Below are 27691 nucleotides of genomic sequence, written 5' to 3'. Positions count from 1 at the left end.
TTTTTAAGTTTAATGTGGATTGTTGGTGGTGTTTTTCTTTTTCTCCCCTCTTCTTGTACAGTTTTGAGAAATGTAGGCAATGCAATGAAAAAATGAGCCTTTTTAAAAGGGCATAACAAAGTTAAAATTGAGGTGCTTTTTTCATTCTTGCATGGGGAAATGATTGGCTTAAGGACCTTAGATTGATTAGTTTTAAGAGAGAGCAAGTAAATGAAAAGGAATATTGAATATTATGAGGCTTTTCTTTTTTTAGAAAATGCATGTATACTAAGAAGCAATTCTGGAGCTAATCTTCCTGTCTCCATGGAGACAATCTGATAAAGAGGAAACTGAAGACAGGCTGGGGAAAAGAAAAATAAGAAGAGAGAAATTGGCTGGGACATAATGTTCTCTGAAAACCATTAGGGGTTTTCCCAGCTGTGAGAGCTTTAAAGATGATACAAAACCAATTAGACTTGAAGTAAATTTTTCTCAGTTTTTTTTTAAATGCAATGGGGATACTAATATAAACAGGTGCATTTGTTTTTTTTTTTTTTCTCCCTTCTCACTTTCTTTGTTCATTTTTAAGAAATGTAGGCACTGCAATGAAAAAAGAGGAAGCGGAGAGAGACAAAGGGTCTGGTTAAGAGAGTATGCCAAAAAAAACCTCAGTGTGCTTTTTCTCCATGTTTACATATGGAAATGACTGGGTTAAGACCCTAGGCATTATCCAGTAACAAGTTTATTACAAAACATATAAGTGAAAAAGAATATTAAATAGTATCAGGCTTTTTTCTGGTAAACAAGGAACCCTTAGCAGTGTTATGTCTGGTTTGCATGTCACTAGAGCACAATTTGATAGAGAAATTGCTTGGAGAAAGTGTTTTCTGAAAGCATTAAAGTGTTTTCTCAGCTGGGATAGCTGTAAAGGTAGACAAAATCAAATAGCACTTACTAATAGTACAGGATGTACCATGCATCTTAGCATGACTAACCTTTTTTGGTTAACTCTAATTTGTCTGTGTAGCTATTAACTTAGAACTTTTGTTCTTATTAGGAAGCAAAAACTTAATTATTTGAAGATGTACATAGTTTTGTTTATTATTATTATTAAGTTAATAGGTTTTGGAGGTTTGCTTATTCTGTTTGAGGGCTTTCAAAAAAAACAAAAAGTTATGTAAGATGTGGCAGAGGGGCAGATGGATATGAAAAAAAAAAACAACTGTATAAAAGTAAAAGACCAGCCTGCCGAACAGTTTATGCATGAAACATAAATGTTGGAACTAGACATTTAACAAAAAAGCATGGTAATAATGATTACATAAGAAAATGATGCTTTCTGTAATACCTTTCAGTCTGAATGGTCTCATAAATAAATATAAAAAAGAAAGAGTAATGAACTATATTAAAAAATGTAGAGTGCACATATGATATGATACAAGAAACGCACCTGAAAAGAACTGAACATTTGAATTTGATAAAGAAGCGTTTTCAGGGTGATTATTTAGAGGAATATCTGGGGCAAAAGAAAAGAGGAGTACTTATATTAATTGCAGAATGAGCTCCAATCATGATAGAAGAGGGAAAAAAAGATAATTTAAGTTGCGTATTACTAAGGGGCTACTGGCTAGGGAGGAGGATTACTCTGGCATGTATTTACATTCCACCTGAAACTGCTATAATAGAGCTTAAGAAAGTTCTGGGAGAAGTAATCAGTTTTCAGCAAGGAATATTACTTATAGATGGAGACTGGAATGTGGTTTGCAACAGTGAAGATGTGTCTGGGGTGCCTAGAAGGGAAAATACAACAAAAGAATGTAGATTTTTGAAGAAATTTATGAAAATATTTGGCATGGAAGATATGAATTCAGTACTAGGAGGTTATAGTGAATTTACATATTCATTGAGATACAAAAACTGGGCTAGGCTAGATAGATGTTATATCTCACAGGAACATGTACATTTAATTGAAGGTCTTAAAATGCACCCAGTAACTATTTCAGATCATGCACCAATAATAATTTAACTAAAAACACAAGGTAGTGAAATAAAAATGAGACACTGGTACTTTCCCAACTATCAGGTGATAAGAGAGGAAGTTAAGGAATGGGTTTTGGAATGAATTCAGGGGCTACTAGAGAAGATAAAATTTTCTTCTGAAAATAAAGATAGGGAGTGGGATAAAATTAAAGTGGAGTTTAAAACTAGGGTAGAAATAAAGAAAAAGGAGATATGGTTACAAGTAACAAGAATTACTTAGAGGGACTGACAAATGTTAAAAGTATTGCAAAATAGGGGGAATCTGTCCAAACAAGAAAAGGAGCAACTGCAGAATGCTAAACAGAAAATAAGGGATTACCTCGATAATATGCACAAGTTTAGAATGATTGCTGTTAAGCAGTTTTTTCCCCAAACATCTGTATTAAATTTTCACATAAGACAAAGGCAATCCTACATTTATATAAATGAAAAACATACAAAATCATGCCACTTTAGTTGCAATTTACATCACAGACACCATTCAAACAAATATAGTTGCAAACATTATACACCACTTATAAACCATCCAGTAATTGCCAGTTAAGCATTATATGGCTCATTCAAATCCTACCTCGTAAACCTTGTTCTTACTCTGCATATATTGTTCCCACAATTTCCATTTTTTTCTTATGTAGTTTGCTCCTTCTCTTTTCTAAAGATCCCAATTCCATTTTCTAGTAATTGTTTTTTGGCAGCCACCGGAATTAGACTCAGCAAGGCTTTACTATGTCTAGGCAATTCCAGTTTTGCAGCATAATTCAAAATAATCATCTCTCCAGTCAATACAATCTGCTCACCCTGCATCTCCAGAAGAGGAGTCTGCAGGGAATCCCTAAAATCTGCCAGTTTGTTATACTCCCAAAAGATATGTTCTCAGCTACCTCTTTCATGCCTCCAACATTTGTTATTTACCTGTGGAAAATTTCTTTGGAGTCTACTCGGTGTATAAAAATATCTATGTGAACATTTCCAGGCAATATTCCTAAATCTTCTAGACTTTGTTGCATATTTGGGAGATATACATATATCCTCACATTGTTTCTTTGTGAATTACTTATCTAATCTTTATTCCCAGTCCTTTCTAACCTCCTCTGTTTGATTCTTTAGTTATCAGTGTAATGCATTATTTTATATGCTGTACTAAGTATTCATTTTTTAATGGCAGCTTCTGTTCTAGATGCTTTTAAAAACTCCACCAGTGCTGGTTTTTCATGTAGGATCCCCCTATTTCTTTCTCTTTGCCTATACTCTGATATCAATCCCTGATAGGGAAGGCAGTCTCTAACCTGCAGTCCAAATAAATTCCTGGCATCTTATTCTAGGTTCTTTTTATTTCCAAAAAAGACAGGGGACCTCAGACCAAAATTGAATCTCAGTAATCTAAAAAAATATGTCAGACAGACAAAATTCCTGATTGTCACGGTGCAGTCCATTCTATCTCTTTTGAGGAAGGATGATTGGATGTGCTATACTGATCTCTAGTACACCTGTTATCATGTCATGATCCAGAGGCAAACCAGAAGGTTTTTCCATTTCTCGCTAGGAGCCAGTCACTATCATTTAAGAACGCTGCCATTCATTCTCACCACGACACCCCCTTGAGTGTTCACCAAAATAATGGCAGTTGTAACAGCTTATCTCCTGCTACAAGGGATCAGAGTCTGTAGATGATTGGCTTCTATCTGCTGTCTCCAAGGATCTATGGCCACAAGTAAATGACCAAATGGGTAAGATACCTTACCAGTCCTCCAGCATGTCTCGTATTGCAGCAACTAGGTCTCTTGGCCACCACATTATCACTGATTCCATGTACTTGTTTTTACATGTGGGTCCTTCAGTGGACACTAGTGGTGCAATGGTCACAATGTTATTTCATGAAGACACTGGTAAGGCTAATCACTATCTGCAGACAGCACATTCAGTGATGGATCTCCTCTTCTCAGGACCTGCATGGTTGCCCCTTTTCTCTCTCCTCACCAGCAATTGTTGTCACCATGGACGCTTCCCTTTTAAGGTGGGTGGGGGACATTACGAAGGGAAGACTGTTCCAAGTGCATGGATTTCATCCCAGGACCATACAGACATAAGTGTTATAGAGATGAGGGCCATGCTTTATGCATTGCAGGCCTTCCAGAACTCTCTCTGAGAGGGTGTGATAGCAGTTCAGACAGACAACATGTCAACAGTCTGGTATATAAATAAACAGCAGGGAAACTGATCCTATCCTGTCTGCCGGGAAGCCATGAAGATTTGTCAATGGGTGATGTCTTCTCACCATTTTCTGGTAACAATGCACATTCCCATGAGGTCCACTGTATTAGCGGACAGGTTGAGCAGGAATATTCTACCCCCTATGAGTGGTCCCTCAATCAGATGGTGGCGAACAACCCTTTTTGCCTATGGGGGCCAACCTTGCTGCAACCTATTTACCTCTCCTCTGAATTACAAATGCAGCACATATTTTGCCATAGATGTTCTGCAGGATCAGTCACGAAGAGACACTCTTCTTCACAGTTAGCCCTCAGATCTACTTTATGCCTTCCCTCCTTTTCCACCAATTTCAAAGTTCATCCAGAAAACAAAGTAGTGCAAAGCAAGGGTAATTTTCATTGCACCTTTTTGGCCCCATCAGGTTTGGTTTCCTTCTGTGTGGCCTCTTCTAATTTGTCCACCAAGGAAGTTGACCCACAGGCCAGATCTTCCCTCTCACCTATCCAGATATCCTCGGCTGGACCTTCACATGGTCAAACTAACCATATGGTTTCTCCATGTCTGATGATGGCCAGAGATGCCAGGTATTCAAAACAGGTGGTCCATATTCTAACAGCTTCATAAAAATCTTGTAAGAGGAGAGTATATTTAAGTAAGTGGAAAATATTCTCTATTTGGACCTCCAAAAAAACATCTAGATATGTTTTTGCTCCCCTACAACTTATTCTAGATTTCTTATCAGAATTTTTTTATAATGACTCTATTTTGTCTTCCATCAAGGTTCAACTAGTAGCAATTTCACATTTTAATATTGGTCAATATCAAACACCCATTACTACTCTAAACGTTACTAAGACCTTTTCAAGAGGTACCTTTTTCCTTAGGCCTCCAGTTCTTGACTTAGCCTCTCTGTGGGACATCACCAAAATGCTCCAGAGTATATTTAAGTAAGTGGAAAAGATTCTCTATTTGGACCTCCAGAAAGCATCTAGATACCTTTTTGCTTCCCTACAACTTATTCTAGATTTCTTATCAGAATTTTTTTTTATAATTTGTCTTCCATCAAGGTTCAACTAGTAGCAATTTCACATTTTAATATTGGTCGATATCAAACACCCATTATTACTCTAAACATTACTAAGGCCTTTTTAAGAGGTGCCTTTTTCCTTAGGCCTCCAGTTCTTGACTTAGCCTCTCTGTGGGACATCACCAAAATGCTCCAGACTTTGGCTCAGTCTCCATTTGAACCCGCATCCACAGCTGAATTAAACAATTTTGTCATGGAAGACATTTTTAGTGGCTGTCACATATGCCAAGCAAATTTCTGAATTGCGGGTGCTGTCTTGCAAGCCTCCTTACTTAATTTTTCAAAAGAACAGGGTTTTTCTGAGGCTGAATCCTTTTTTCATTCCTATGGTAGCATCCAAATCTAACCTACACCAATCTGTCAGTCTACCAGTACTTTTTCCAAAATATTCCAGTAAAGACAAATATCTTCTTCATTTGTTAGACGTTGACAGGCAGTTGAGATTTTATCTTCATCACACAAAAGGTTTTAGAAAATCAAATCAGCTTTTTGTGTCCTCCTCAAAAAATGTGAAGAAATGTATCCAATGTTTTTTTTTTTTTAATGGCTGGCAGATTGCATTTCTTATGTCCATAATAAATGGAAAAATTCCCTTGGCTAAGAAGCCCACTTGCTCATTCCACCAGATCCTTATCAACATCAATAGCCTTTCAGAAAAGTCTGCCTTTTAACTAGATATGTGCAGCTGCAACATAATTTGCAGTTCACACCTTGGTATCTTATTGTAAATTGGATGTACAGTCCAGATCCCGTTCATCTTTTGGTTCCACGATGCTCAGGAATGTCCTTCCTTGAGATCAAGCAGGAAAGAGGTAGCTTGGGATTCTGTCCTATCTGTTGATCATGATGAAATTGTACAGCATCGGATATGAAAGTGATGTACTTACCATAATGATAGCTCTGTGTTGTCTATGTTTTGTCTAGTTCAACATCCCACCCTCCCTTCTCCCTTCTAAATTTTCTGGACACCTCATAAGAGTTTTTTCTTATATTTTTTTACTTAGAGATTTGCACTGTCAGGTTATGTCTGTAATAATGGTAGCCAGATAACTTGATCTGAAGCTAGAAGGAGGACAATGGGCATTATGTATAAGGGTTGGAGTCAGGGTCCCGGTTCCTTGTGTTTGGAAGTGCGAAAACTGGATCCAGGATTGGATCCAAGACCCATCTGTTGAACTAGACAATATATGGACAACACAGATCTATTGTTTTGGTAAATAGATAACTTTCACTTTTTTTTCATTCTTCAAGGAAGACTCTTCCACTTACTGAAGCTGACAGTGTAGCTACTTTTGTTCCACTAGCTTCTGGAACTGAAAAATTCTCATCTTGGATGGGTTCTGTTATTAAATCTTTACAGTGTCTTTCTGCACAACAAATGGACAAGGACAAGTGAAATAGTTTGGGCTTGTGCTAGGAATGTAGTTGACTGTTCTTCTTGCTGACTCATCAACATAGCTCTCAACATTCCATCCCCAGAATGTGGAACAAATAGACAAAATGTGGAACACTTACTAATAGCTTACAAACAATTTCAACTGGAACTCTCACAGGATAGTTAACATGCATTACTTTATACCTATAAAACATCCCCTTTGATGAATTAATATGATTCAGTATTATTTATCATGGATATCAGTTAAAAAAGATTAACATTGAATGTGTGACAGACCCTTTCAATGTGGAAGAATAAGGAACATGGAGTTTTTAAAACTCAAAATGAGGAATCTTCCTCATAATGAGGTACGCTTGAGAAGTATGCTCAGTGAATCTTAAAGGAGTGAATGGTCATTTCAGCAAAAATGAGCCATAACTACCCACTTTTCTTTTCTCCCTTTCTTCAATTAAGTCTCTTTTTAGACTTGATATTGACAGGGAGAGGGGAAGTGCGAGTGAAGTATCCCACAACAGGGGGGATGTCTCCCCTAGGAGAAAACAAGAGTTGACCTGGCTCATTTTTACCAAAGTGAACATTTGCTTATTTCATCCCACCAAGATGTAGTAAAACCTTTTTCCTTACCGCAGTCTGTTGTCCCATCAGTACCTTTCAGAATTCTTTGGACTTAGCTGCCTATCCATCAGAGGTCCTTTTGAGATCTGTCTCTGATTTGCATGTGGGTCAAAACATCAAGCCCTCAGCATTGCAATAGGGTTTGGAAGACTTTTCTTATGATACATTTGCTCTTCAAATAGAGTTGTAAAAATTGTCTTGAAATATGTTATTTATACTTCAGTCAGGTGAATCTCTGTTCTGTAAGCTGTATCTTTGACTTTTTCATATCTTGTATTTCACAAAAGATTTTACAAGATATCAGTCCATCTTTCATGCCTTATCTAGCCGTAGAGACTAATTTAAATTACTGAACTCATTTTCCAGTGTTCTCACAGAATTTTAATCAAGGAAAGTATCTTCACTGTGTATGGATGCTTGCAGACCACTCATGTACTCTGAAGACTGCACACTAGTTATACATAGAAGGCTGATCAACTGTTTGCATCTTTCTCTGAGAAGCACAAATGTAAAATATTTATTAAACATTTTCTGAATGACTTCCCAGTTACTTTGAGTTCTGTTGGGGTAATGCACTTATCTCAGTGGACCATTTGCAGGCACAGCCTGGGTGAATAGGATTACATAAGAAATTTAAAAATATTGACAAATACAAGGATATGCTATAAAATGTCATACTTACAGATGCAAAAATATGCTACAACATTTAGTTCAATAAGCAGTTTACAAAGTGAAATTATGAATGGAAAAATGGAATTATGCTTAGCAGAGCTTCTTGAATAAGATATCACTATAATGACTGAGATGTCTTCTGCTACATGGATAGCAGCATATCATTATTTAGAGAGGTATGATAATATTAGAAGAGGCAAGTGTTATTGCAAATATGAAAAATTGTGCACTAATGTTTTAAAGCAGATTTCACCAGAACTGCTTCTAGAACTATAGCTTTGATCTTTAAGGCATCCCTGGATAACATTCATTTGCCTACTACATGGTCACCTCTAAACACAGTTGCTAAACATTACAAGTTTAATGTGACATCTAGATTAAGATCTTCCTTTCAGACAACAGTTATCAAGGGTATGTCCCCATAAGACCCAGAAGGACTGTTCAGTTTGTTTAAAACTAGACAGAAAATGTTATGGATACATAACATAATGCTGGGTCTATGAATATAAATCCTGCTGTCTTTCTTCTTGTGTGCCTTTCTCTGACAGAATCTGGATTCTTCAATTTGAGCAGTATATTATGGAAGCTAAGTTTGGGGAGTGGCAGTGTGTAAATTTCATTTGCCCTCTATCTGTGATGTCTGCAGCATCAGCGCTAATTATTACTGCAGCCAGAGTTATTCTCAAAGGTCCAACTTTTATAGTGAGTTCCATTAAATTTTGCTTATTTGGATTTCTTTTGCAATTCCAGATCATTTAGGGTTATTTCCTCTGTCATATCTGCAACCCACCATCTTTCCCCAGTGAATAAAAAGAAGAATATTTCCACCTTTTTTTCAAAACTTTTTCAGTGTTTTCCTGTGGAAAAAAGTGAACGGAACAAGCACCTGTACACACTTATGTACTTCTTGGCAATGCTGATGATGTAGGTGTACCAGGGAATGTGACAGCTGTTCCAGCTGGTTGAAATAATACCGCTGACAACAGTGACACTATCTTTTGAATGATTTCTATGAAATTAAGATCTACTGGACTAGATACCCTTGAAACTTTATAGTTATTGTAAGGATATGCACAGCAGCTTTTACTTGCTCCAAAGCTTGATGAATTTCAGAATTACTAAATTATATAAATCATTTTTTAAGAGAGAATTGTCTTATTCCTTAATTCATGTATGCATTTTTGCAATTGCAGCAGGCGTTAGTCATTCCAAAGTGTCAGCATTCCCTAGAGTTAAGGCCATTCTCAAAAATGTTCTTTGCCCATGTTTGACACTCACGTTTCACAAAAGAAAAGGTGACTTTAATTTCTGTTTACCTAGTTATTTCTTTCAACCTAATGTTCATCTCCTTGAAAACTCCTTTTTTTGTGTCAGTAATTGTGACGCCCCTGAACTGGCCCAGTAATCAAGGAGCCTCAATCTTCACCACTAGCACCAGTGAGGGACGAGCACATTGGGAGAATGACAAGTACACACACACAGTAAAGTACAATTTCCCTTAAGAGTACACAGAGATCACAGTCAGTTTGGGTCTGGGTTCTCCCTCTCTCTCCAGATCCCCAATAAGAATCCCCACTGGCACAGCTATAGGGTTAAGATCTCAGCCGAGTGGTCAAACCAAAACCTCCAGCACCCTCTCTGTCCAACCGGTGCTTCGTGTCCCTGCCCAAGTAGCTGATACACACACACACACACACACACACTCTTTGAGATTTGATTTATATACAAACACGCAGACACTCCTGGGGAAGGCTGGCACAGGTTCACTAGCTATGCCCCCTTCTGTCCAGACTAAAAGGTAGTTATCACTACCACCAACCAGCTCTTTATCAGTTACTATAAGGCCCTTCCCAAAGGATGACCAATTCTACTGTGTTATATTACTGTTATCCAAATGGTAAGTGTGACCAAACTTGCAAGGCTATTTAAGAGTAGCCTGTACAGTGTCCCCATATACATAGTACTCTAAGAGCTTAAATATCTTTGAACAAACCAGCCACAATTAAAAAGGTTTAAATATATTTAATAAATAATAAAAGCACAAGACAATACTCAGTAACTCAACACAGTGGCAACAGAATTCAGAATCACAGGAAATATTTTAAAACAACATAGCAGGACAGTCTCACATAAATACAGAAAACATCTATACCAGTCTTACTATATTCCTATCTATCTCTATGAGAAGTACTGTGATCTAAGCCTTACTTACAGAGCAAGGCAAGAAGTGCTGATGAGAGAATGTTGTCAGATGCAAAGAAAAATACAAAATGCCCAGACTCACTCTCTGAGATTGTTCTTAAATTACTTTCAAACATTTCTGCTGGGTTATCTCAAATTACATCATTCTTCTCACCTCCACCTTTAGTTCCCAGGCTAACAGATACGAACAGAATTTAACATTTCTCTGTGAAAAATACTTATCTCTTAGAAGCTTGCCTAGGACTGGAAGTTGTAAAACAGTTACACACGTTTACATTTGAAACTTGTAATTATCTCTGTTTCCAGACAATAGGAAAACCTACAACTGTAGACAGTGTGTCTGCAGTGAGCTGAAACAGAGATAACAGAATCGTAAACAATCTAAACTTATTTTCTTGAGGTTTTGCAAGTTAACTCTGTATGTTCCAGCCTTTACCATCAAAACATACATTTGCATAGGCATATAGTTTATACACATTTCTGCTCTTTTCCATCAGGGTACACTGTGGTTACATTCTTGAAGCTCAGTACAGAACATACAGTTCAACACATACTTCTGCACCAGTAGTTTAATATACACATAACATATAGATGTAATGTGATCCTATCTCGCCTACATTCTGTACTGATGGTTTCGGAGCCAATCCTCGGCTCCGACTCGGCATGCTATACTAAAGAATGAAGTCTCTTATTGGCTGAGCTATCCCACATCCCAGGATGCACCACCACTGCTTCCCCAGATCTCGTTTGCCGCTTCTACAGCAAAGACGTGGTCTCGGACTTGGCTGAGCTAAGTGCTTATTACTTAAAAATTTCTGTCAGAAATTTTCTCTTATCTACCCAAAAGCTGTTTTAACAGCTATTCGTTGTTGTGTGACTGAGATTTGACTTTTTTTTGTGGTAAAATTGTCTTAGTTTGAGGGAAAGGATCCCGTTTAAGTTAGAGGGGCCTTGCCCTCGCGCGTTGTTAAAGCTTCTTAGTGTGAGTCTTTCTGTGATAGAGTTGTCTAGTTTTGGGTCAAGTGATCCCGTTTAAGTTAGAGGGGCCTTGTCCTCAGTTTACGTATTTCTTTATTATTGTATTTAAAAGAATTTTTCTGTGGTAGTGATTTGTGTGTCAACATGTCGAAAGAGCACAGACCATCAGGATTCAAAAAATGCTCTAAATGCAGTTACAAAATGTCCATTACGGACGACCACTCTTTGTGCATTTATTGTTTAGGCCCTAAGCATCTTCAAGAGTCATGCAGCGTTTGTCACGCTTTTTCCTCCCGTGTCCTCCAAGAGAGGAAAAATAAATTGATTTTAAAAGGGCTTATCACCCCTTCCTTTGAGGAGGCTTTATCTTCTTCCTCTTCACCTTCAAAGAAGAAGAAATCGTCGGCTCCGACCAGCCCGTCGGAACCAGCTACAAAGAAATCTCGGCAGGCTTCTCCATCGGCTCCACGGACTTCGGAGCCGAGGGGGGAACGGTATGCCTCGATGCCTCCAGTCTCGACTCCTCTGGCTTCGGAGTCGACGGCTAGAGCTTCGAGAGGCGGGTCACCTTCATCGGCTCCACTGTCTTCGGAGCCGATGAGAGTTGCCCGCTCAGACTCTTCCCCTTCGGCGCCGAAGTCCACTTTGGCTCCGAGGGAAATTGCAATGATTGTGGAGTCTCCCTCGGCACCGATATTTATCGAGACTATTCGGAGCCAGTCCCCCAGTCCTTTGGAACCGGCAGAGAAGTCGACTCGAGCTCGTTCGATCTCTTCTCGGTCTTCGAGAATGTCAGATTCGGACATAGACAGGGTGCTTCAAAGGCTATTTCAGTCTCCGGTCTTTCAAAAGTTGATTTCGGCTCCAGCCCAGTCGGCTCCGGAGCCGGTTGCCCACCCTGTTGTCTTGGTTCCTCCTCCAACAGCCTCGGTGCCATTGGAGTCGGTGCTGGTGGAGCCGGTGGAGGTTTTCGGGTCGGTTCCGACCCTTACTCCAACCCCGCCCTTCGGGTCGGAGTTCGGTACATGGACCTCCTCTGTCGGCCCCGGGGGTGACGCTTCGGGACCGATGTTTTCGGTTCCGAGCCTCCCTCTCAGTGCGTCGGCTGCGGGAGTGCCGTCTACTGTTGTGGCCTCGGGGGTTGGACTTTTCCAGGACTCTGGGGTCCCGCCTTCAGGGCCATGAGGAGTGCTTTGGCCAAATCTTCTTTGGCCACCTCCACCATCTCACCGTCACCTTCCCTTGGCATGGAGACTGGTTCCTTTGGAGTCCCCCTGTCTCAAGACAGCGGAGCCCTGGGGCCTGAGGCCACCCCCATCGGGGGGTTCCCTCCTTCCTGAAAGTCCCTCCGAAGCGTCTTCGGAGGAACCTCCGAGGAAGAGACAGTGCAAGAGGAAGCACGTCGACTCCCCTGATGAGTCTCTCACCTCGGACACCAACCTCGATGATGCGGAGGGGTCCCCCAAGTCATCCTCGGATGATGTCTCCTTTGCGGACATTTTGGAGATCCTGAAGCAACGAGGCGACTGGCAGTCCAAACCCCCTTCCGCTGAGGAGTCGGTATTCCTCAAGGCCTTCGGGGCTCAGCCCTCCGCCTCCTGGGTGTCTCCGCCCTTCGATGAGCTCCTGGATTTGATCTCTCGAAGGGCGTGGGAACACCCGGATTCTGTGGAACCGGTGCCAGCTCGCCCCAATAAATTTCTCTCAGCACCCCCTGAAAAGGATTTTCTCTCCAAAGGTGTGGCTGTAGATGCCCTGGTGGTGGCATCTGCTACCCAACAAGATGTGGCAGAGGCTTCAACGTCCATCCATCCTCCTAATAAAGAGTCTAGGAGCATGGATCGCACGGAAGCGCACCCTTACTTCAGCAACCTTTACTTTAAGGTATCTGAATTATTTGACGCACTTCACCAGACTTCAGAGGGATCTGGTCAAGGAACTTTCAGATACCCTCTCTGGTAACTTACCTGAGCAGTTGGCCCAGACGGTTAACTCTCAGCTGGCTACCCTATCATCGTTATCGAACTCGTCCATGAGGCTCATTTCATATGCAGCCGAGGGGGCGAGCAGAGTGGCGGGAACAGGCGTTGCTCTACGGAGACAAGCCTGGCTCCGCCTGTGTCATTTTGCGGAGGCCTTTAAGTCTTCCTTTGCCGATGCTCCCTTTAATGGGTCCTCTCTGTTTGGACCCAAGGTAAAGGGCACCTTGACTCGCTGCGAACAAGAGGGTAAGACTTTAACTGCCGTAGGGGCACGGTTTTCCACTCCCTTCAGGCCTTATCCCAAGGCTAGAAGAGGGGGGAAGATGTGGTTCCGTAAATCTCAAAAGCCTTACTCTTCGCAGCAGAGCGATCCCCCTTCTAGAGGCAGAGGAGGGGGAAATTTTTCAGGAAGACGCCGTCCCAGAGGCGGCGGAGGCCCCCGCAACACTGGAGACCGCGAGTCCTTTCGTGGCTCCTCAACCTTCCAGCATCCCTGAAGGAGTGCCCGACTGTGCAGCTCCGGAGCCAGTCGGGGGTCATTTTTCGAAGCACCTAAAGGCCTGGGAGAGTATCACTCAGGACCGATGGGTGCTCTGAATCATCGCCGGAGGTTACACCATCCCTTTTTCTCAACCCCCCCTCCATCCCAAAGAATCCCGGACCCGCCACCCAGTCAACGGGATCTTGCAGCCATCGAAATATCAAAGCTGCTTCAAAAAGGAGTCATCCAACCTGTTCCCACAGGCCAGACCGGATTAGGGACTTACTCAAGATTCTTTTTGGTGCCAAAAAAGACCGGGGACTTGAGGCCCATTTTGGATCTCAGCAAGCTATATCGATCAGTGAAAAAGTCCAAGTTCCAGATGGTCACCTTGCAATCCATTCTCCCGCTGCTGGAGAAAGGTGTTTGGATGTGCTCCATAGATCTGAAGGACGCCTATTATCACATCCTGATAGATCAGGCGTCCAGGAGACACTTGCGCTTCAGCCTGGGAGACAGTCATTTTCAGTTCCGTGCACTGCCCTTTGGTCTCACCACAGCCCCCAGGGTGTTCGCCAAATGTTTGGCGGTGGTGACTGCTCACCTGAGAAGTCTAGGATTCCAAGTGTTTCCATACCTAGACGACTGGCTCCTAACTGCCACCTCCAGGCGTCTACTCTTGCAAAATCTAGCAGCCACTATATCTCTAGGCAACTCCCTAGGAATCACCTTCAATTGGACAAAGTCCGTGTTGCTGCCATCTCAGCGCATTCGGTTTATCGGAGCAGAGATAGACTCAAAGCAAATGCGTGTCTATCTTCCTGCAGAGAGGATAGAAACACTACAGTCTCAAGTTCAAGCTTTACTCCTCAGACATCGAGCCCCAGCGAGAATGGTCCTACAACTGTTAGGTTCCATGTCGGCCACCGTTCTCCTAGTCCCCTTAGCAAGGTTACATATGAGAATTCTCCAGTGGCTCCTGTCAGTCCAGTGGTCTTATCAGGATCTCCCACTCAGTCACCACATTCTGATCACAGAGACGTGCAAACAGGACCTTCGTTGGTGGCTTTTCCTCCAACCTGGATCAGGGGCGACCCTTCGTTCCACCACCCCCAGTGGCCACATTGACTACGGACGCCTCCCAGACGGGGTGGGGGGGACATTACCTGGGCAGGTCAGTCCAAGGCAAGTGGCACTCCGACGAGAGTCTCCTCCACATCAACATACCGGAAATGAGGGCGGTGTTTCTATCGTTGCAAGCACTACACATTTACCTAACCCAGGGCACGATTGCCATTCAGTCCGACAACATGTTGGTGGTCTGGTACCTGAACAAGCAAGGAGGGACCAGATCCTACCCCCTTTGCAGAGAGGCCATGAAGGTATGGGATTGGGCGATTGCAACCAAACGTTTTCTGGTAGCAACACACATTCCAGGGAGATCCAGTGTGATAGCCGACAAACTGAGCAGAACTATTCTCTCCCCTCACGAGTGGTCTCTGAATGACAGAGTGGTAACTCAGATTTTCAGGAGATGGGGAACTCCTTGTTGCGACCTATTCGCAACCCCCCTCAACACAAAATGCCAACAGTTCTTCTCTCTCACCCCAGTTCCGGGGGAGATTCCCAAGGACGCCCTAGTCCAAGCTTGGCCCACCGGTCTGCTATACGCCTTTCCACCGGTTCCCCTTCTTCCCAAGGTGATCCAGAAGGCGATTCGCTTGGAGAGCAAAATGATTCTAGTTGCCCCATACTGGCCTCATCAAGTCTGGTTTCCCTTTCTTCGCAAATATGCATTGGACGGTCCATGGTTCCTGGACCAAGTTCCGGATCTCTTGACCCATCAGTCGGGACAGTTACATCAGTCCCTTCACTCGTTGAAGTTAGCAGCTTGGCTCCTCCTCTTCCGACCATAGTCAGGAACCATGCTTTGGACCCGGAAGTCATACATATCTTGTCCTCGGCCCACAAGACTTCTACTAAGAAAATGTATAGCAGCAAATGGAAGAGATTTGCTATTTGGGCCCAACTCCGGGGCTTAGACCCCATGACAGCCCCGGTGTCAGAGGTTCTGAAGTTTTAGCTTCTCTGTTCAACCAAGGTTGTTCGGTCTCTACCATCAAAGTTCAATTGGCGGCTATTTCCAATTTTCACGAGTGCATAGAACCACCTTTGATGAGCAACAAGTTGTGTAAAGCCTTCATGAAAGGTGCTGGGCTGCTACGGCCCCCGATATCTCATCCCGCTCCACCGTGGGACCTTAATGTGGTGTTAGGTGCTTTAACCTCTTCCCCCTTTGAACCGGCAGCAACTTGTAACTTAAAATTTCTTTCTTGGAAGACTGCTTTATTAGTTGCAATTACATCAGCCAGGCGAGTTTCAGAACTTCAAGCCCTGTGTGTCAAACCACCATACCTGGTTTTTCACAAGGATAGAGTATCCCTCAGACCGAACCCATCCTTTGTTCCTAAGGTTTGTTCTAATTTTTGTCTGCAACAATCACTGGAACTTCCAGTTTTCTTCCCGAAGTATTCAAACAGAGCAGAGTATATCTTTCACACCTTGGATGTCCACAGACAATTACGCTTCTATTTGGATAGGACGCATCAAGCAGGAAAAGCAGATCAGTTGTTTGTGTCCTTTTCGGACAATAAATTGGGCAAATCCGTCACGAAAGTCACTATTGCCAAGTGGATCAGAGACTGTATCAGTCATACTTACTTCATTTCTAACAAAGAGCTTATAGCTACAGTGAAAGCTCATTCTACCAGGGCTATGGCTACTTCAGCAGCCTTTCATTCCAAGCTTGCTATTAGTGACATTTGTGCGGCGGCTACATGGTCTTCTCCTCACACCTTTATTTCTCATTACAAATTGGACGTGGCATCTCGGGGGTGAGCTTCCTTCGGTTCCACAGTTCTCAGGAGTGTTTTCCAGTGAGCCACCCAGGAATCAGGTGCTAGGGACGCTGTCCCGTCAGTACAGAATGTAGGCGAGATAGGATCACGTTACATCTTTTAGTTATGTACTTACCATAACTTTAGATGTATGGGATCCATCCCGCCTACATTCCTAATAAACCACCCTCCTTCCCCCTGCCTTGGAGATCAGAAGAGACTGGACGGTCCGAGTTCAACTGTTTCCTCTCTTGAAATACCTGGCAATATTATATCAACAGTCTATGTGTGTGTGCATGTGTGCGGACAAACAAGATCTGGGGAAGCAGTGGTGGTGTATCCTGGGATGTGGGATAGCTCAGCCAATAAGAGACTTCATTCTATAGTATAGCGTGCCGAGTCGGAGCCGAGGATCGGCTCCGAACCCATCAGTACAGAATGTAGGCGAGATGGATCCCATACATCTAAAGTTATGGTAAGTACATAACTAAAAGTTGTCTTACATTTGTAAGACAAGCATACAAATCATATTACTATTCACAAATGACATAGAATTATTTACATTCCTGCTAGCTGGGCTGGCAGCCTTCACAGTAATATTTGCAAAATAAAATGTGCCTAAATTATAAACCTTTATGTTTGCTAAATCCATTACAATGCTTCATAATAATAGAGTGGTCAATTACCTCCTATATTCGCACTGTTTTGTACACTATGGTGTGGTTGCCATCTTGTAAAAATGACAGCATACCAAAGCAAGGCACACTATTTCATACCAGAAACATATAACTGCCAGATAAAACAACAGATTATGACTAATATCAGTGAGTATGAAGTCCAAAAATATACTGCTGCAAAACTCTGATCCGATGTTGTCCATTTTCATTCATTCTTCAACAGTTGGGTTTGGATCCAACTTAGCCATTATTTTCAGCTTGTGGCCACTAACAACTTCTTGAGCTCTTCCCTTACATGTAATGCCCTATCCCCTAACATACCCCAGATCTCGTTTGCTGCTTTCACGTTCAGATGTGGTCACTGTGAGCTCTCGAGCTTAGTGTTGGTTATTTCAGAGATAAGTTGAATTTTATCGTATTCATACCCTTATATCTTTATATTTTTTATATATATTATTTCTCTTGTAGTTCTCTGCTTTACCTCCCTTTCCTACATTTCTGTACATTTCTTGTTATTGTTGATATACCTTTCTTCCCCTTTTCACCATGTTGAGTGTATTCTTGATCCCATTGTTTGTATCTCTCTTCCTTCTCTTTACTGTGAAAAAAAAAGTTTTTTTGTTCTTTTCCTGAATTTTGTTATCAATATATCTGAAAAGCCTTCAGGATTTAAAAAATGTCAGAAATCTGGTTGCACATTACTACTTTTGGGCGCTAATGCTTTCTCCGTCTGTTGCCTAGGCCCTGAACATCTTCAAATGGATTGAAAAATTTGCAAGTCCTTTAATACTTGGGCCATCGCTGACAGGAAAAACAAGCTGATTCTAAAAGGCTTGCTACCTTCCTCCTTCTCTGATGCTCTGGGGCTGAACCCCCCAAACTTAAACAAAAGGAGCTTTCTGGAAAGCATTCAGGTTCATCTGGATCCTTATTCCCATCCTTGGATGTGATAGAACCTCCTAAAAAGAAGCTCTGGGTGATCTCATCCAACTGATTTCTGATAGCAGTGCACATTCCAGGGAAATCCAGTGTGATAGCGGACAAGTTGAGTACGTCCATTCTGCTACATCACGAGTGGTCTCTTAACAAGAAAGTGGCAGAAATGATTTTTCAGCAGTGAGGCCCATCATGCTACGACCTGTTTGCTTCTACCTATTTGCTTCTCCCTTAAACAAGAAGTGTGTTGCAGGCACTTTGCCCTAATCCCTCCACTGGGGGGATCTGCAGAAAGCATCCCAGTTGAAGAGGAAAGTCATCCTCATTGCCCCTTACTGTCCTTGACTCATTTGGTTCCCCTCCCTTTGGGCTCACCCAGTCTACCATCCTTTGAGTCTGGATCCAATTCCAGACCTTCTGTGTCACCGGACAGGCATAAAGATATCTCAAACCTAAAGCTGATCGCATGGTTTCTCCACTTCCATTGATAGCCAGGCAACATACGTTCTCTTCCCCTGTTTGTCATATGCTTTTGTCTTTCCACAAGGCATCCACAAGGAAGTTTTATAAAACTGGAAGAGATTTGGTTTTTGGATGCAGCAGAAAATTGCTGACCCTTTTACAGCACCAGTACATTGTGTCCTTGAATTTGTAGCAACAATTTTCAACGAAAAAGCCAACTCCTCAACTACTAGAGTACAACCAGCTGCCATTTCTAATTTGCATGTGGGGATTTAAAACTCTTTCCTTGGCTTCATCTCAACTTTATAAAGCTTTTTGAGAGGTACCCTTCTTTTGAGACCCCCCCCTATAAGAATCCAACTCTGCCATGGGACTTACATCTGGTATTACAGGCTTTAATTTATTCACCTTTCAAACTAGCAGCTAAATGCCAGTCAAAATTTTTGACTATGATGAATATATTTTGGTAGCCATCACTTCTGCTAGAAGACTGACAGAATTTCAAGCACTGTTTTCTAAACCTCCTTACTTAGTATGCATTAAGGACAGGGTGGCTTTACACACTAATCCTACCTTCTTTCCTAAGGTGCTAACAGAATCAAACATTAACCACTCTATTAATTTTGCAGTTTTCTTTCCAGATTTTACAAAAAAGATGAATATATGTTACACGCTGGACATTCACAGACAATTGAGTAGAATTTCATAGAACAAAAAATTTTAGAAAAACAGATCAATTGCTTGTTTGTTTCCTTTACAGATTCCAAATTAGGCAAGCCAGTCACAAAGGTAATGTTGGCTAGATGGCTAACTGATTGTATATCCTTTGTCTATAACAAATTTGGCCTTTCCTTACCAGAGCCACTATAACAAATTTGGCCTTTCCTTACCAGAACCTTTAAGAGCTCATTCAGCCAGGTCCATGGCAACGTCTTCAGTTTATTTATCCAGGGCTTCCATGGACAATGTATATGCAGCTGCTACTTGGGCTAATCCTCATACCTTTATTACTTATTACAAATTGGATCTGAGCTCGAGGGGAAGAGCAGCATTCGGCTCAACTGTGCTCAGGAATACCCTTCCTTAGTGTCCTCCCAGGATTTCATGTAGCTGGGGAGTCTGTTTCAATTGTTGAGGAATAAATGAAAATTAACAACATCATATAAAAAAGTTATGTACTCATCATAATGTTCCGTCTGTGTTGTCCATTTTCATTCTTCCTCGACTCCCCTCCCACCAACCTCCTGCCTTTGAACTAATGAATTCTGGAAGAGCAAGACCTTGTAATGAAACCACTGTTCCTTATTTTAAGCTCCAGATGTGTTTTTTTTTTTTGTTTTTAACATGATGATAATATTTTTGTTTATCCTGTAAGCCAGAAAATAAGATTTCAGGTATGTTAGGGGATAGAGCATTATGGGTAAGGGAGGAGCTTGAGAGCTGGTTAGCAGCAATGAGCTGAAAATAATGGCTAAGTCAGATCCGAGGGTCAGAGCTGAATCAAATTGTTGAGGTAGAATGAAAATTGACAACACAGATGGAATGTTATGGTGAGTACATAACTTCTTTTAAATAGCTACTGTTAGGATGAGTTCTTCATAGACCTGCATTTTCTTGGTATGTCACTTTTTGTAAGAGGGCTATCACAGTTTGTTGTGGTAAATGCCTAACATAATAGTAATTTGTTGCATTCTTCATCTAAAGTACTTTGTGTCATATTCTTGAAAGTCTTGTATGTTATTGGAGGTTCCTTTTCCTTTTATCAAGCACTATGTTACTTGTACCAGTTCAAAGAATTATAAGCTATAATGACGAATTGTGTTATGGATTTGATATAGGACCAATAACTCTCATCTTCTTTTTGCTTCTTCATGCGCTTCTTTCATTACTCCAATATTGTTTCATGATCTGGAATATTTAATTAATCAATCTTTTGGATGAAAGATTGTTAGATGTCATTGAAGCTGAGTTAAATGCTTATGACTTCTCCTTTATTGAAAAGTTAATAGACATATTAAAAGAAACAGTACTTTGTTTGTGTTCAGAATAGCTATAATAATCTTTGTTTAAGTTGGAAATGTCAAAGCATTTTGATTTGCACATATAAATTAATGTTTTATTTTATTTTATTTTATTTAAGAATCAGATACAAGAACTACAGGAGCAACTGGTTGCAGCTGCCAGAAAACAAAAAGGCTATTCAGATAACGTTAAAGAACTGAAAGAAGAACTTGAATCTGAGAAGTATGCAGTCTGAACATTTTTATCTTGAAAAATATTTCCTGCACATTTGGCTTTTAATATTGTGGTTGATTTTTTTCTGTCATTGGTCTACTTGCTGTTACTAATTTTGAATCTGAGATGAGGATCTTAACTGCCAGTTAGACAAGACATGCAAAATTTTGCATTTAAAGAATTGATCTGATGTCCTTTTCATTCTTCCTCAATGAATGGGTTAGACATCCAGTCCTCTAATTCGACTCGGCCACATACTTCAGACTTTGGATCCAACTCTTGAGCTCCTCTCTCTACCCATAATGCCCTAGTCCATCCCCAGTGCCTCAGATCTTGTTTGCTGCCATCGCAAACAGATGTGGGATCCTTCTCTTGGAGAGTTTGTTATTATTGTTACTTCTGAAAGTAAGAAAAGTTTGATTTCCTCTATGTAAACTCCTTTCTGTTCTTTAATAAACCTCCCTCTTAATTGTTCAGACATTCTGCATCAACCTTTCAGCTATTTTAAACAGTAAAACTGATGTTGTCAATTTTCATTATATCCTCAACTTATGGGTTCAGATCCATTCTCTCCAATCCAACTCAGCCATTGCAAAAGCTTGTGGCAACCAGAAAACTCTCGAGCTAATTCAGATACCCATAATGCACCAACCCCAATAACCTCAGATCTCATTTCCTGCTTGAAAGCGAAAGACGTGGTGCCAGCTACTCTCTAGCAGCTAAGTGTTGTTTTTTTTAAATCAAGAAGAAACTTCACAGGGTGGAGAGTGTGAAGTTCACTCCTTGAATTACGTTATGCACCTAGTTCACTAATAGAAATTGAACTGTAAAATACATACTACAAAATAAAATAGAAAATAGCAGGTAGTCCACAATTAAGTTAAACATAGAATGTTAAGTTGTCTATCTCGCCTTCATTCTTGCTGGATGGGTTCGGAGCCGACCTCGACTCCGACTCGGCCACTCTAAAGCTCGAGAGTTGGTTCCACCGGCTCGAGGCTCCCCTTATATCCCACAATGCTAGGCGTGAATTACCTCAGATCTCCATCTACAGCGATCGAGGTGTTTGGTTTCTACCGGCTTCTTGGTGAGTAACTTTGGATTAAAGTTAGTATACTTAAACCCCTTTAATTTTAATTTTAACACTTGTTTCCCTTAGTTTAGTGGATTTCCCCCCCCTTTCTCTCTAAAATCCCATTCTTTTCCACAAGAACTTATAAGTTCTTCCCTCGGGCCTTTAGGCCTTCTTTCTTCCATCCCCTAGTGGTGTGTGTGTGTTTTTTCTCAGAATTTAAAACTTTGGTAGTTTGTTTTATTTTTTGAGTTTAAAATAGGATAGGGTGTAATCAGTGTGTTTGACTGGGTGTGTGTGATTACACTTTTCTAAAATGTCTAAAGACTCAAAGGTCTCAGGCTTCAAGAAGTGTGACTCGTGCTGTCAGAAAATGTCTCTGACAGACGGTCACACTTCTTGTGTCTACCTGGGGCCTTTGCACCTGCAGGACTCCTGTGCTGTATGCCACGGCTTCAGCCCCAGGGTCCTGCAGGAAAGAAAAAACAAACTGATTCTGAGAGGTTTACTCAAGCCTGAGGGTTCCCTTACTGTCTCTTCGGGAAAGCCCTCCAAGGCTTCTAGGTCCTCGGCTCCAGCTTCTGAGCCGAGACCTAAGGCTATGAAACCTCCATCTACATCGGCTCCGGCTGGAGCCGATGAGTCTCAGTCTACAGTTTCTGTGGTTTCCTCGGCTCCGGCTGGAGCCGAGGTATTGGAAATTCCTGTGTCGGTTCCGACCAGACCTTCGGAACCGACATCTAGAAAGAGGTCTAGGTCACCATCCCTTGGCTCCGTTCATTCGGCTCCAGCATCTCCTCTGCTGTCTGAACGGAGCCATAGATCTCACTCCTCTAGGTCATCGAGGCTGTCGGACCATGACCTTCAGAGGGTAGTGAGTCGACTTCTTAAGTCCGAGGCACTGGCCCAAATGCTTCAGAGCCCGACTCATCAGTCGATGCCTGCCCCTGTCCCTCATTATGTTCCTCCTCTGACTCCGTTGAGCTCGGGCAGGCGTTGAACCGAGACTGTGGTAGCGTCGGAGCCGATACAATTGTCTTCGGCTCCATCGTCGGCTCCGATTTCTTCCTTAGAAGAATCTCGGCGCCGGACTTCCATCGTCGGCTCCGAGGGGGTGAGTGGCATCGGACCCTTGTCCGACCCCGCTCTCCCTCTCGGGGCTTCGGAGCTGGTGAGTTCGGCTCCGACATAGGCCTCGGAGCCATCACTGTCGGTGCCGAGGGAGGTTTTTAGCTTTTCGGAGCGGGGACCTCTGGCTCTGCCTGACAGGGGTGCGTTCGAGGTCATGCGGAGTGTGTTAGAACCTGGTTCTACTCCACAGTCGGCTCCGTCCGCCCCTCCCTCTTCGGTGCCTCAGGTCAAGTCGACTCACTCCCTTATCCCGGACCGCAGAGAGACAGCTCCTCAGGAATCCCCTGTGGGGATCTCATCCTCTTCCGAGGCCTCTCCTGATTTGGCAGAAGAGCCCCCTCGGAAGAGAAAGTGTAAGAGGAAACACATAGACTCACCTGAGTCCGTCACCTCTGACACAGATTTAGAGGATTCCGAGGGTTCCCCCCGTTCCCCTTCTGAAGATGTCTCATTTGCAGACATTCTAGAAATCCTTAAGCAGAGGGGAAATTGGCCAGTCCTCAACCCTTCGGAGGATGAATCTGTGTACCTTGAGGCGTTTGGCTCTCGTCCTTCCACCTCCTGGGTGTCTCCCCCCTTTGACCCCCTCATGCAGGTGGTAGCAAAAAAGGCATGGATGGCTCTTGATTCAGTGGACCCCACTCCCAGGAGACCCTCAAAATTCATTACAGCACCAGCAGATAAACAGTTTCTGACAAAAGAAGTTTCTGTGGATGCTATGGTGGTTGCTGCTGCCACTAAGAAGGAACTAGCTGATCCTTCAGTGCCTGTCCATCCACCTAACAAGGAATCTAGGTCCATGGACAGGTACGGGAAGCGGATGTTCTCGTCAGCGACCTTTGCAATGCGTTCGCTGAACTACCTATGCCATTTTACTCGTCTTCAAAGGGACTTGATCAAAGAAGTGAGTGACATGTTGAAGGATCCTACGGCTGCGGGTTTTCAAGACAAGATGAACACTCAGCTGGCTACCCTGAACTCCATAGCTAACTCCTCCATGCGCCTCCTCTCTTATGCGGCTGATGGAGCGAGCAGGGCCGCAGGGACAGGTGTGGCCTTACGTAGGCATGCCTGGATGCGGCTATGCAACTTTGCGGACCCCTTTAAAACGTCATTCACTAATTCCCCGTTTGATGGATCATCTCTTTTTGGTCCTCAAGTGAAAGAAACCTTGACTAGGTGCGAGACAGATGGCAAGACTCTTTCTGCCGTCGGAGTCCGTTTTCTACTCCTTCTAGGCCTTACCCCAAAGGCCAGAAAAGTGGGAAAATGTGGTTCCATAAACAATCTCAAGGGACTTAGCCTGACGCACAGAGTCGGTTCCCGCCAGAGGCAGAGGGGAACAACAATGGTAGACGCCGCCCTAGAGGCAGGGGGTCCACAGAACCAGGGCAATCGAGAAGCCTTCTCTGATAAGCCCTTTCTGCATCCCTGAGGTGTTGCCCGACTGCCCCCCTTCGGAGGCAGTCGGGGGAAGATTGTCACTGTACCCAGAAGCCTGGCTATCCCTGACTCAAGACAAATGGGTACAGTCCATCATTTACGAAGGCTATTCCATTCCCTTTGTTCGCATTCCAAACCAATCAAAAAATCCCTTCCAGATGTTCCACCGCTCAAAGGGATCTTGCAGCTTTGGAAATTTCAAAGCTGCTTGCAAAAAGAGCAATTCAGCCAGTTCCAGCAGACCAGCAAGGATCCGGAATCTACTCAAGGTTCTTTTAAGTTCCAAAGAAAACAGGGACTGGAGACCAAGTTTGGATCTCAGTATCTTGAACAAGTCAGTCAAGAAAACAAGATTTCGGATGGTCACGCTGCAGTCCATCCTTCCCCTATTGGGAAAAGGAAACTGGATGTGCTCTATAGATCTTCAGGATGCGTACTATCACATAAAAATGAACAGACGCTCCAGAAGATTCCTCCGCTTCAGGCTGGGAACCAGTCATTTTCAATTCAGGGCCCTGCCCTTTGGTCTCACCACTGCCCCCCGGGTGTTTACCAAATGCATGGCAGTGGTAGCTTCTCACCTGAGACGTCAAGGATTCCAGGTGTTTCCATATTTGGACGACTGGCTCCTCACAGCTCCCACCAAGCATCTTCTTCTATTGGCCAGGGACTACACCTTTCGCATTTGTCAAAATTTAGGCATTTCAATAAATTGCGAAAAGTCTGTTTTGTCGCCTTGTCGTACTATTACCTTTATAGGCGCAAATCTAGACACAGTCAACATGTCTGAGACTAACAGATCAGAGAATAACAGACATACACAAACTGGTCTCGCTCCTCTTCAGCAGCAACAGAATCAAAGCCAGGTTAGTTCTGAAAGTGTTGGGGATTATAGCGGCTGCCATACCTCTGCTTCCATTAGCCAGATTCCACATGAGAATCCTTCAGTGGATGCTCTTCACGCAATGGTCATACCAGCAACTTCCGATGTCCCACACCATCATGATTACGGAAACATGCAGAAATCATCTTCTGTGGTGGATGTCTTCCCCTCAGCTCTTATTGGGAAGACCCTTTGTCCCTTCCCCTCCGGTTGCTACTCTGACAACGGACGCCTCCCTGATCGGGTGGGGGCATTATCAGGGCAGAACTGTCCAGGGCACATGGCAACCAGACGAATGCCACTTGCACATAAATGTTCTAGAGATGAGAGCAGTGCTTTTAGCGTTGCAAGCCCTTCAAGACTCTCTTCCCTTGGGAACGATAGCAATCCAGACGGACAATATGTCTGTAGTGTGGTATATCAACAAACAAGGCGGAACCAGGTCCTACCCCCTGTGTCGAGAAGCTCTCAGACTGTGGCAATGGGCGATTTCTTCTCAGCGGTTTCTGATAGCAACGCACATCCCCGGGAAGTCCAATCAAATCGCGGACAAGTTGAGCAGAGCTATCCTCATGCCTCACGAGTGGTCTCTGAAAGACTCTGTTGTGAGAGAAATTTTTTTCAAGTGGGGTCAGCCTTGCTGCGACCTTTTTGCTACTCTCCAAAACATCAAGTGCAGAGATTTTTTCACCCTATTCCCTTTACCAGCCCAGCCCAGCAGAGACGCTCTAGTCCAAGTTTGGCCCCGGGGACTTCTGTATGCATTTCCTCCCTTCCCACTAATCTCTCAAGTGATACAGAAAGCTATCGCTCAGAAGGCCTCGTTGATCCTCATTGCTCCTTACTGGCCTCGACAGGTTTGGTTCCCCTTTCTACATCATTTTCTGTTGGAGCGACCTTGGCATCTGGACCTAGTTCCAGATCTTTTGATCCATCAGTCGGGTCAATTTCATCGCTCCCTTCCCTCTCTGAACCTCACTGCTTGGTTCCTCCAATTCCAACTTTAGCCAGGCTTCCTCAAATATCTCACTCTGTCCGAGATATTTTGATAGCTTCCCATAAATCTTCCACTCGAAAGATTTATTTGAGTAAGTGGAAACGTTTCGCCTATTAGGCTCAAGGAAGGGACATAGATCCTTTCACTGCTTCCATCCAAATGGTCCTTGATTTTCTAGCTGAACTCTTCCATGCAGGTTCATCTCCTTCTACTCTTAAAGTTCAATTGGCAGCTATTTCTAACTTTCATGTGGGCATTTCAGAGTCTGCCATAATGTCCCACAAGCTTTGCAAAGCCTTTTGAAAGGAGTTTTTCTACTCAGACCTCCTATAAGAAATCCTCCTCCTCCTTGGGACCTAAATTTAGTTCTTAGTTCTTTGATTCTTTCCCCTTTCGAACCTGCAGCCTCCTGTTCTTTAAAATTGCTATCATGGAAGACACTCTTTCTGGTAGCCATTACTTCAGCTAGAAGAGTTTCAGAACTTCATGCACTCAGCTGTCGACCTCCTTATCTGTTGTTCCATAAGGACAGGGTATCTTTACGAACCAACCCGTCTTTTTTACCTAAGATAGCCTCGGCGTCTAACCTAAATCAAAGCATTGACCTTCCTGTGTTTTTTCCAGAATATTCTAACAGGTCTGAACAAAAATTGCATTGGCTAGATGTTCATCGTCAGTTAAGGTACTATTTGGATAGAACCAAACAATTCAGAAAATCTGACCAGCTGTTTGTCTCTTATGCAGAAGGCAGAAAGGGACTTTCAGTTTCAAAGGTATCATTATCTAGATGGCTAACATCTCTGATTTCCCTTGTTTATGAAATTAGACACCAAAAGCTGCCTAACAAACCTAAAGCCCATTCTACCAGAGCTTTGGCTACTTCTATAGCCTTCCAAGACAGACTGCCTATTGACACCATTTGTGCAGCGGCTACTTGGGCTACTCCTCACACTTTCATTTCTCATTATAAGTTGGATTTAGCTTCTAGGCATAGAGCTAACTTTGGTTCCACTGTTCTCAAGAGTCTGTTCCGTTAGGCCACCCGGGACAAGGTGCTAGGGACGCGGTCCCATCCAGCAAGAATGAAGGCGAGATAGACAACTTAACATATAGAAGTTATGTCCTTACCATAACGTTCCATGTTAGTTGTCTTCTTCTCGCCTTCTTTCTTGTGTCCCACCCTCCTTCCCCCTGGCCTGGACAGACCTAGAGGAGTTTGATTGTGACCTCTCTTTCTACCACCTCTTTGCTATAGGTATATGCTCTGCTGTGCATATTTTCCTAGATCAGGTTTTAGGTCACCTTTCCTTTTCCC

General features: G+C 42.8%; 1 protein-coding gene across 1 annotated transcript in view; it reads left to right on the top strand.

The window, feature by feature from the left end:
- LOC122805771 (synaptonemal complex protein 1-like) overlaps positions 1 to 27691 on the top strand; it is a 5909626-nt gene that overhangs the window by 2800428 nt on the left and 3081507 nt on the right. Inside the window, exon 13 of the mRNA XM_044076039.1 lies at positions 20756 to 20859. Coding sequence (XP_043931974.1) covers positions 20756 to 20859 — 104 coding nt within the window. The remainder of the gene's footprint in view (positions 1 to 20755; positions 20860 to 27691) is intronic.

Source organism: Protopterus annectens, chromosome 7.part0 (assembly GCF_019279795.1).
Source record: "Protopterus annectens isolate FY-2018-M chromosome 7.part0, PAN1.0, whole genome shotgun sequence".
Lineage (NCBI taxonomy): Eukaryota > Metazoa > Chordata > Ceratodontiformes > Protopteridae > Protopterus > Protopterus annectens.
The sequence above is the reverse complement of the archived record's forward strand: the minus strand, read 5'-3'. Positions and strand labels throughout refer to the sequence as shown.